This window comes from Chlamydomonas reinhardtii, chromosome 9, assembly GCF_000002595.2.
Source record: "Chlamydomonas reinhardtii strain CC-503 cw92 mt+ chromosome 9, whole genome shotgun sequence".
In the NCBI taxonomy this organism is placed as follows: Eukaryota; Viridiplantae; Chlorophyta; class Chlorophyceae; order Chlamydomonadales; family Chlamydomonadaceae; genus Chlamydomonas; species Chlamydomonas reinhardtii.
The window spans coordinates 2,477,855-2,488,915 of record NC_057012.1 but is presented as its reverse complement, the minus strand read 5'-3'; the positions used below and the strand labels follow the sequence as shown (position 1 = coordinate 2,488,915).

The 11,061-nt window shown below is 60.7% G+C and overlaps 2 protein-coding genes across 2 annotated transcripts; both read right to left on the bottom strand.

Annotated features, from left to right (window-relative positions):
* Positions 1-762: 762 nt before the first annotated feature.
* CHLRE_09g391100v5 (uncharacterized protein) lies at positions 763-5,634 on the bottom strand. Its single transcript, XM_043065580.1, has 11 exons — positions 5,487-5,634; positions 5,240-5,400; positions 4,851-4,882; positions 4,509-4,708; positions 4,254-4,335; positions 3,876-3,950; positions 3,448-3,546; positions 2,952-3,039; positions 2,509-2,666; positions 2,069-2,374; positions 763-1,767 (listed from the first exon to the last, which is right to left on the bottom strand). Exons 1-11 carry the CDS (start codon positions 5,603-5,605, stop codon positions 1,534-1,536), a joined length of 1,554 nt encoding a protein of 517 aa, XP_042920990.1. The 5' UTR covers positions 5,606-5,634; the 3' UTR covers positions 763-1,533.
* A 585-nt stretch (positions 5,635-6,219) lies between these two features.
* Positions 6,220-10,874, bottom strand: CHLRE_09g391150v5 (uncharacterized protein). The gene is made up of 10 exons (XM_043065582.1): positions 10,597-10,874; positions 10,282-10,311; positions 10,042-10,203; positions 9,497-9,810; positions 9,147-9,390; positions 8,868-8,975; positions 8,456-8,704; positions 8,090-8,320; positions 7,627-7,924; positions 6,220-7,496 (listed from the first exon to the last, which is right to left on the bottom strand). Exons 2-10 carry the CDS (start codon positions 10,285-10,287, stop codon positions 7,408-7,410), a joined length of 1,701 nt encoding a protein of 566 aa, XP_042920989.1. The 5' UTR covers positions 10,288-10,311; positions 10,597-10,874; the 3' UTR covers positions 6,220-7,407.
* Between the last annotated feature and the right edge of the window lie 187 nt (positions 10,875-11,061).

Sequence of the window (11,061 nt, the reverse complement as noted above, 5' to 3'; positions counted from 1 at the left end):
TTGCAGCAAAGTCGGGGTTGGTGGAGTCAAGTTGGGCCCTGATAGCATGTGATGGCTCGGCGTCTTCGGGTGCTGGGACTGTCCCCTCTGTAACATCCGCATCCATATGCAGCCACACGGGTATGACGCCGGTCTGGGAGAGGGGTCAAACGGCACAGCCTGGTTACCTGCCTTGGCCTTGTCGTCCGGTCCCCAAACTCCGGCTATAGGTCGGGCATACTAGGCACGGCCAACGTGGTCCCGGGCGGACGACACGGCCTAGACTGGTCTAGCTCGCGTGGCGTCCGGGGGATGCGTTCCGCCCAGCTTGGCACGGTCGGCGACGGTCGTCAGGCCGACCTCCGAATCAGCTACCAGCGTTCTACAATTATCACCTTGATACTATAGAGACCTCAAATATTTTGTTTGCGGCCTATTCGGTGACGTCGCGGTGAACAGGCTTCTCAAGTCTGCGCAATTACCGCGCTTTGATGCCAATTATTGTTGCCGTCATCAAACATACATGCAAGGAGACTAGAAACATGCTCCCGGGCTTCAGAGTGCGACCCTGGCGAAAGCATGCCTCGCGAAATGTGGTGACAGCCACCCTCGCAGAATGCGAAGGGAGTCAAACTTTTGCATCCTTATATGTCATATAAGTTAATTCCTGAAAGAGGGAGGCTAAGTCTACGCGAGCGTGGAGGAACACGTGTGGACACGTTTTTGCCCCTCTTCAGACCGGCGTCATACCCGTGTGATATGCAGCCCACGCGGCGAGAATGCATCCCCGGAAATGACCCAATCTTTCTCGCCCGCAGGCCTGCATTGGGGCCCGTTTCTTGCCGCTCCCATTAGATGCAAGCCCTGTGCAGGACAGGGGGGCAAACGCGACGGCGGCCTATCCCTAGAAGATGCAAACCCTGCGGTCTGCCAAGGTGTAAAGGTGTAGGTTGAGGATACGTGATGTAAGCTTTCGTGTTGGAAATACGGTAAATGACAGAACCAAAGGGCTCTGGTGAAGGCCCCGCCTAAATTACCGGTGACCCCCGGCATCATCGACGTGCTTTAAAAACGCAACACAAGCAAACAACAAACATGACGTTGTATCCGCTCTAGAAAAGGGATACTACGGCCATAGCACGGTAATTGGGCAGTCGCAAGAACAACCAACAGGCATAAACGGCCTGCGCTACGTTCGCATTCCGGTGTGAAACGCAGGCACCGCGAACGGATGCGGCGATTCCAATCCAGCTCCTCAGGGGCTGCGGCCCCCTCGGATGTCGCTCCTCTCCGGGGGCTCATTCCCAAGGCCAAATCCTCAATCCGTGTCCACGCCCCACCAACTCGTCCAACCAGAAGGCCTACTGCCCCTCCACCCGCTTGAGCCTGATACATGTCGTGCAAACATGAGACACGCGTGCCGCCGAAACCCCTGCTTCCCCGCACATGATCTGCTGCCTCCCCGCATCAGCACCTCACGCGCGCTGCGTGACCTCCGGCCATAAAACTTGACACCTACCGGCAGCCCAACCGGCAACCCGCCACCGGGTTGTGCTACTCCGCAATGCTGCCGCCTGCGCCTCCGCCGCCCTCTGCCTCAGTGTCCCGCTGCTGCGCTGACGATGAAGCGCTGGCGCTGGCGCTGTTGCTGGCGCTGTTGCTGGCGTCCACCGTGGACCGCCGCCGCATCAGCTTCTCTGCGAGCTCGTTGCTGCCGCCCATGCCCATGCCCGGGAGCGGCAGGTGCGGCGTTAGGGAGCCGGGAGGCGCGGACAGCCGCGTAGCGGCCTGTGCGCGTTGTTGGTACGTGCAGTAGTGTGGGCAGGCACGTGAAGGAGGACGTTTGCGGTGGGGAATGGCAATGGTAGGATGCGTGCGCAAACGCTGGTGCCGCTTTGTCGAGCCGGCGGGTCGTAACGCTCGCTCCCAGCCCTGTGCCCGTACTTACGGGCTGCGTACTCCTCCTTCACATTGCAAACCCCAACCCCCCTGGACTGCGTCCCAGCGTCGCGTGTTCCTTCCTGCGAAGGATGAAGACAACCTCTAACCCCTGATGATTCCGTGCGCACTGCTCGACATGCGCTCTCACCGGCGTCATCAGGCCCATGACCGGCGTTCCCGGCGTGGCCGGCCCAGGAGTGGATGCCAGTGGCGGCCGCGGCGGCAGCCTCCCCGCCGCGTCCGCTGCCCCTTCCCCGCTGCCTGACGTCCGGCCCTCTCCGCCGGCCGCCGCGCCAGGCGTCCCTGCCGGCTGCCGCTGATGCTCCGCGCGGCGCTGCAGCGCCGCCGCCAGCTCACCCCCAAACGGCGCTGACGTGTTACTCCAAGACAGCGCGACGGGCTCCGCCTCCGCCTCCGCAGCCTCGGCCGCAGCCGCCGCAGCGGCTGCTTCCGCCTGTTGTCAAGGGCCAAGGACAGGCAAAGCACGTGTGTCAAGCCACCTTGGCCTAAAGGAAACCCCGAAACGCACTGAGGCATGCTCGGTACAGCCAACAGCCAGTAGTTGGCGCAGGGCTGTGCCCAGCTCACCTCTTGCGCAACGGACTGGCGCCGCCGCAACTTGTCAGCGAGCTCTCCCATGGCGTCCGCAGAAATGACTGGCCCGAGGGCAGCCGCCGGCGTGGCGGCTGCCTGCCGCTCCGCCGCAAGCGCCTGCTCCAGCGCCGCCTGCCGCTGCTGCAGCGCGTCTGCGGGGTCCAGGAGCCGGCGCGGATGCGTGGGGAGGTTGACAAGCGTGGTACGGTGGCGCGGCGGGAATGCGGGCCCGGACAACCGATGTTCCAAGCTCAATCCACAAGTCGTTCCTCGGCCCTGGTCCTGCACTGACAGGACCGCTTTGCCATGCTGCTGGCATTGGCCATGCCACTGGCAGTCGTCCCTGATACCGCCGCCCCCTAAACCCAACCCCCCCCCCGTCTTGGTTTAGTTGGGATGGATATAAACGACCCCCGCCTCCGGCCCGGCCTCCGCACCTCCGAGCTCGTCTCCATACACGGCGTGTGAGCGGGTGGAGGGCGTGACCTGGTCTTTGGCGTCGGTGCCATCAAGCGCCGTCTTGCCCTGTGTTGCAGGGCATAAGGGAAAGGGAAGACGCCGTCGTTTCCAGTGTTTCTGCACGTGTGTGGTTGTAGGTTGGAGCCCCGGATGTCACCAGTCTATGTCAGGGCAGAGACTCGAGTCAGGGGCAGAACACATGAGGTACACGAGGTCACCGTTTGTCATCGCTCCAGTGACACAAACAAGTAGCATAGGCCTGGGTCATTTGTTTATCTGCTGGATTGTGCATGGTAACATCCAACCACCCCTTCCTTTTGCTTTTGCATCAACTATGATGCGGCACGCAACATTTCCGTCAGCACACGCAACGAGACAGGCCTCGTACGGGTGTTGAGACGTCCACACGCTTCCCCAAGCATCCCGATGATGCCGCGCAAAAACTTTAAAGCCGCGCACCACACGGGCGCGCACCTTCTTTGTGGAGAGCTCCGCCTGCCAGGGGCTCAACGCGGGCGTGGGGCCACCGGGGCCGCCGCCCTCCTCGCTCTTGCGCACCTTGAAGCGCATCACCTAGCGCAGTGCAGTTCAGTCCAGTGTAGCGCAGTCCAGTTCAGTATGCTCAGGTAGGTATCTCGCCGCGCCCCTTGGGTGCAGGTGGCGGTTACGCATGCATAAAGTTGAGCATGCATCAGTGCGCAGAGGCGCAGCCGACGTTCCAGAAGAATCTCTGAGAAAGCGGCCAAGCGGAGTCGACCTGCCGGCCCTTTCCTCCTGCTCTTCCGCCGCCTTGCCAACAAACCTCCCGCGCCGTATGGGACGGCGTGCAGCGACTCCCACATGCAGCCTAGCCCCGCATCCCGCGCCCCTGCCCCACAATCCAAGGCCTGGGCCCCGCTCACCTCCGCCAGGTTGGCCGCGTCCTTGTTCTCCACCTTGGAGTAGTGGATCTCGCGAGCTGCCGGGCTGCCGGTGGCCTGTCGCGCGGTGCGCGGTGCGCATGCATGCAACGGTTTGGTCAGGCAAGGGCAGGCCAGGGAAGGGCAGGGCAGAGCAGGAGCGGACCGCGAACAAGCGCATGGCTCCCGCAACTCCCAATGCACTATACAAGGTTAGGCAGATGGGACTTGGGGGTATTAAGGTGCTCGCGGGCAGGTGTGGCAACTGGGCCCGGCGTGTCCGTAGACGGGAAGTACTGCAAGGCAATACCGCCAGCGTCGCACCGCATGTCACACACACAGTCCTGTGTGTTTCCGACCCTTCTGCTCTCGTACACACACCTTGAGGATAGAGTCCTTCATAAGCCGTGACAGCACCAGGCCGCCGCCAAGGGCCGGCACGCCGCCGTACCGCCCCAGAATCCTGGAGCCGAATGACACGCGTTAAGCATGCGACACAGGTTCAGTAACACCACACGTTAGCATGGGCAACAATCTGCCCGCTGCACGCTCCCTGGCAGCACGCCGGTCAGGCCGCGCTTGCAACCATCCATGAATCCTTCCACAATCTCATAGCGACAGCGAGTTGGATCTTACTTGGCTTGCTTCTCAAGTTTGAACTTGAGCAACTCGGGGTGCACTGTCTTGGTTGACTTGCGCCGGGATGCGCCTGCCAGCGGCGTTGACAGCGCTGCACCGGCCGCGACCGCCGCCGCGCTGGCCACGTCAGCCCCGGCCGCGCCGCTGCCTGCAGCGTCTGAGCTGCTGGCTTCTTCCGCACCACCTCCAGCATTGGCCTGGAGCAGTGACAGCGGTGCCGGGAGAGTCATACAACGGTGGGGTGTGTCGGTCTGCCCAGGTGAAACGACATGAAAGGTTTCAGGATTCCAGGATCCGGTGCTGTAACCCAGATGCCATGCAGCGCCTGGCGTCGCTCACCGCGGTGCCGTCCTCTTGCCGTCCTTGTAGCTCTGTGCGCGGTCCGTGCAATGCAGGGTCGATTCGGGTGGTGGTGGTGGGGGCCAACTGTAATACGTGTAAGGGCTGCAATGCATGCAAACCCACACACGCACACATGCATCTACCCAGGGGTTGCGGCTGCTGCACTGCCCCGTGCCCTCTTATAAGAGCAGTGCGAGGCCTCTGCACCACGTTGCGATGCCTGCATACGAAGCGCACCAGTGCTGGCGCTTCGCCTCGCGCTACTGCCACTCGGCTTCAGGCACGCGGCTTCCCCAGCAGCCCACCCCCCAACCGCTCGCCCCCAGTCCTGCCTCTCGTGCCAATCTTTCCATCTGCCTAACGCTCCCACACCCGCGGTCACCCACCTGTTATCGCTAGCTGGTTGGCCTCTTGCCGCACCTCCTCTACATACGCGTGCACGCGCCCTTGGAAGTCGCCCCAAAGTTGGAGCTGCTGCTCGTGGAACGCGACGCCCTTGACCGCCTCATCCAGGACCTCCAGCAGCCATTCATCATCTTCCTTTTTGCTGTGTAGCGAAAAGTTTTGGGCCCAACCAAATGGGATCATGTCACCGGGCCCAACGCCTACATACTGGTCGCATTTATTCATTACCTGTGAAGTGTATCTACAGTTTTGCAGAGCGCAACAGCGAATCGCTCACAGGCGCGCTGCAGGGTGAACAGTGTCTCCCGTGCCTCGTCCAGGTTGAATTCAGACTCGTTGGCATCCATATTTGTAATGCTACATGGAACGATAGCAGCCGAAAGAGGCCTCAAGGAATAAGTGAATAACCGGGCCCAGCACTCATCCGTGCGATGGCCCGATGTGGCGATGTTGGCTGTCCCAGGCTGTCCTGTCGTCCTACCCCGCACACGCTGCCCGTACATGCAACTGCAGGCCTTCGTCCCTTCTGGCCGCGTGCCAAACGCAGCAGTGGTCTTCATGGGTGCGCGGGCCCAACACACGGTTGCAAGTGCGGCTGAGTGCGGCACCCAAGAGGGCGGCAAGTGGCACCACAGCAGGGCCGACGGAGCGCGCCTGTGCGCCGCATGCAACAACGGCATGTACAACCCGCAGAGGACTGATGAGGAGCGCAACAAGCCCACTGCGCTCAGGCGCCGTGCGGTGGCTGCGCGTGTTGCAGCGTTGCAGGTGACCGGGTGTTCTGTTTGATTGTGCGTGTGGTGTGCAAGGCATGGGGGCGTTGGAGTGGGGGTGGTGGGGGCGGCATCGAGGGGCGCCGGAGGCACAGGCACCTGCACACCCTGGATCTTGGTTGGTACCTGGAGGCTTCCCCGCTACCTAATGCGCTAGACGCACGAAATCACAGCAGGCAAGCAGATGCTTGACAGAGATCTTACAACAGTAAGCTATGACCCCTCAAGGGGTCAGGTGACGCGGTATGGTGTCCCATTGCACGGGAACGTGTCATGCAATGAGCACAATAATGCTTTCGTGCATGATGTATTTAGGATATCAATCACACACAATGCAGCTACCAGTAACCTCTAGGACGCATGAAAGACAGGAAGTGGATGCGGGTATGTCGTGACCAGGTTGTGAAAGGATAAGCGCTGTACACACATGAAGTGACACACTGCCACTAGCGGTCCCTCACCTGCTCAAACAGCAGTATTTAAGGCTGCCGTATTTACCAAGCCGTTAACTATGACATTGCCGTACCTGCGTCATGCCTTAATGTGCAGTCAGAGTGAACGCATGAGGTAAAAGGCGCAATGTACATGCAAGCTCACTAAAGCAAAGGGGTCAAAAGGAGACGAGCCCCACTGCTGACCGCCCCAAAGTATAAGTGTAGTGTGGCGTCCAACCGTCTGCATCTGACGGACACACAACGCACATAGCCACCACTGGCAGCGCCAGCGAAAGGTAATCTTCGTAAGCCAATCTTGCCACAATTGACAAAACTCCAGCAAGGAGAAGGCAGTAAGTACTTTAAGCTCCCCGACCCCTCATCACGACCACTTCTCTTCTACCCGTCCGCGCACATGTCGATCCGTGTGTGCTGACCACGGCCAATGTTCTTCTACCTCCAAAACGGCTTCCAGTACCGCGGGGGCATTCTGCCATGACATTAGAGCATCCGTGGCTCTTGCCGTAATCGCCAAACCCCCACACATCGCATCAATGTGTTTGGCATACGCCTTGTACAGGCGATAACCGGCACGCCTTACAAGGCCTAGCTCTACAACCAACATGCAGGCCTGGAACGCTCAGCATAACACGCACCTAGGCCTGACGGCATGATTGGCAGCGGGAACCGCCCCCTGGCCTTCTAACCTGACCCATGCTGACCATAGGCCTCGAGGCCGCGCCACCAATCAAGAAGGCTAGTCTTGCACCATCGTAGCACTCCATGCGTGCTTGCTTCGAGACCAAGGACCCAAGAGAAACTGCTGGACCTATCAGCGCTTTGTCAGCGCATCGGGAGCGTATCCATTGCCCCACCAGCTTCCAATGATACCTCCCGCCATGACTCCTGGGGCACTGTAACTGTAGCTGGCGTGGCTCTCTCTTACATGTGCTTGCCGCCATGCTTGCCATGGCGGTGGCGAGGGGGCATGCGGCGGGGCGGGGGGTTGCGGCGAGGTGGTGGGTTGCGAGCTGCACGGAGGAAAGGGCGAGGGGCGGAAACCAGGAAAATGTCAATTGACGATCGAAGGTGTCGAAGATGGAAATCCAGGCAAACATGAGCCCGCAAACCTCGCTCTTGACGGCGCATGTAGCTACTTACTGCGAGGAGGAGGGGAGCCCTCGAACTCGACCGGCATGGGCGGCATGGGAGGGGCGCGCTCGCCAGGCTTGGCTTTGCCACCCTTAGGGGGAGGAGAAGGCGGGGGAGGCGAAGGGGGAGGCGAGGGGGGAGGAGAGGGAGGAGGTGGAGAGGGGGGCGGCCTTGGCGGAGGCGAAGGGGGAGGAGAGGGAGGGGAGGGCGATGGCGGAGGCGACGGGGCCGGAGGGGGAGCAGGCGGCGAGGGAGGAGGAGGAGGCGACTTGGGCGTGTTGGACAGCGCAACCGTCAGGGTGGGGCACTGCGGGAATGAGAGCATGCATATCGGGACAACCGAGCGATTGTCATTGGCAAGGTAAAACCCAAGGGACCCCTGGTAAACCCGGTGGTTTGTTGCAAACGACGCTAGATAGGAAACGTGTGCACACACGGACCCTGAGCAGCGCATCCGTCCTGCAGCCCCTACCTCGGTGTCAGCGGTGGTGAAGCGGCACAGGTACAGAGGCACAAACTGGCTCTGCGAGCCCGACAGAGGGCCGGCGTAAAGCACTAGGTTGTAGGCCACGCCCAGAGAGGGAGAGCTGAGCACCGTGCGGGTGTTTGGCAGCACCGCCGTCATGTAGTTGGAGTGCGGGTCACTGCTGCGGTAGGTGGGGATGTCGTTGTCCATGTAGGACAGAATCTCGTGCACCACAATCTGCAACCAAGCATGTGCGAAGGCTTCAGATTGTTGCACTCGCCACGTCACCTCCAATAGCAAGTCCCTGCCTGCATACGCACATCCCCTTCCCATGTTGATGGGGTAACGCGGCGTCCGCGAACCAACACCCACCTTGCCGGCGTACAGGGGGTCCAGATTGGCGTCGCTGTTTACGGCCTGGCGCAGCTCGAAGTACAGGTTCATGCCATACAGTGTGTTGGTGTACCAGCTGGTCCATGTGGGCTTGACGCGAACGAAGTTGCCCAGGCCGGTGACCCACGTGGCGGGGATGGTGTAGGGTCCCATGGCTGCGCCCGGCGCCAGAGCCACCGCATCCAGGCCCTCGCCGCCTTGCACGGGCGACGCCCAGCCCAGCCAGTTCTGCAGCGCGGTGTGACACGAGTGCAACAGACAGCGCGTCAGACCTGCTTGCGGGCCATCCTTGCTCGATTACCAGATTTGGGAGAATCCCGAAGAAAATGAAGTTTTACCCCCAGCGGCCTCGACCAGCCTCAACCCACGCATCCGGCACAGCGGCACTCACCATTTCGGTGGTGGAGGGGCAGGCAGTGCCGGTGCCCATCCAAGACGTCTTGTCCTGATACTCAATGCCACTCGAGTAGCCGTGGTAGATGACAAAGTTATGGATCATCTGCGCGGCATACCGCAATGAAAATCTAGCCACACGAATCGGGAATCGTAACCACACATGACACTTTACCCACACTTCTAGCAATCGTGTGCAGCATGCTCCGCTCCATACACCCTCGGCGGCTAGACCCGCGCACATGGGCTAGCTAGCCGCCAGCCAATGCATGCTCACCTCCTGCAGCGGCACCTGACCCCACGAGGCGAACGTCTGCGAGAAGGTGTTGAGGTTCAGCCACACCTGGCCACCGCTCTGGCCGCCGCCAAGCGTTGCCAGGCCGGCCCAGCTGCAGGCGGACGGCATCGCCATTAGCGTGTGGAAATGGGTGTAGGTGTTGAATACCGCATCTCCCAGGGATGCCTTGGCGGCCGCGTTGGCTGCGTTGGCTACCGCCCAGGCGTCGCACGAGGAAGTCGGCCTGCGCGTAGGCAGCCGGAGCAGCGAAGGCAGCAGGAGTTGCTAGTAAGAGGGCTGTTGCCGTACATATAGACACTCATTCCCGCTTTTTGACAACCCGGCCTCACCAGGTGCAGGTCGGGCTGACGGTCATGACCATGGAGTTGGGCACGTCCACCTGCACCTCGCCGTACGAGCAGTTCTCAGCCTTGAACGCCCAGCCGCCCTTGCCGTCCAGGTTGGGGCCAAAGTAAAGCTGGCTGATGGAGCTGACGCTGGCGGTGGAGGGCAGGCTGGAACCGCAAGCGGGAGCGTTCACCAGCAGCACAAGTAGCTTGGGGAAGACGTTTGTGGCGGGCGGGATGTAGGAGGGCTTGACGATGGCCACATCCGTGCTGGAGATGGCCGAGCATTGGCCCGTCGTGGTGTCGACCGTGCAGCCCTGCAAGTGGGCGGCGTGGAGCACGTTACGGCAGGCGATCGAGTGGTCGATCAGCCAGGCCCACTTAAGCGGGTGCGCGTTACTAACACATGGCATCGATCCGTGTGTGTTATCCACTTCCCGACCTGTGCCACAGCCTCATTACTCGTGTGCAATGCCCTGACTGGATCTCCACTCCGATTACTCCCACGCTACTCCAGCAGAGCCCGCACAGCCCTGCTGGCGGCTCACAATGGTGACGTAGTCTCCAATCTGGATGTCCTTGTTGTTCTTGTCCTTCTTCGGCGGCTTCTTGCCCTTGCCCAGGGCTTCGAACTTGCCCTTGCCGTTCTTGGTGTCGGTCACCGCATAGTCGCCCGTGCCTGCGCCACAGCAATCCACACCACAATGTACCTTGGACCCAGTGCGCAGGAAGGGCCCTTCTTCGTTTCACCACAGCCGTAGCATCATCTGTTGGCACACAAGACTCACCATCATGATAATCGATGTAAACAAGCTCGCCTGCGCAGTGTCAGAAGCAATGGGAGATGGCAGACGCGTGTACTGTGATGCGTCACGTCACGTACGACGGGCGGAAACCGCAACGCCTGGAAACACGGGTGCTCCTCCCCGCGAAGATTACCCGTTGCACTGAGGGAGCTACACGGACGCATGTTGCAAGCTGCAGGAGCTCCCTACAGACCACCAACTAACTGGAAAACCCACAGGCAGGCAGGTTTACCCCTGGGGTCACCAGCTTTTTCGACTGGGATGGCCGTGGAACACCACGACTCCTCACAGGCGCACCTTCAAGCGCCTTTTTATCCTGCCCGGGGTTCTGCGCGAGGCCGCCTGCGGCGAGCGAGGTAGGAAGGACGCGCGCGTTGAGCCCGTGTAAATTCAGCCGCTGGTCTTCCGTTATTCAAGATTGGGCAAAATAGCAATGTACAGTAGTGACAAGTACCTTGACTGCACAAGAGAAGCGTTCCTGCAAGCGCCAAGAGCGCAACGGAGAGTCGCATCTCTGCACGCGAGGGCTGCTTTCTCGTTTGTGTCTGTGCCTACTGAAGGAGGAATGGACTGACGTGAGGATGTGATGTGTGCAAGATCACAAGCATATTTGGGCTGCTGAAATAAGCGGCGACACTTTGGCGCCCATCCATCCGCCAGCAGCAGGTCCATCACGCACACCGCAGTACACATCACCAGCTCGCAGCACGGTGGCATTCATGCTACTTCACATTATCAGGTATATTTGTAGAGACCAGGAAT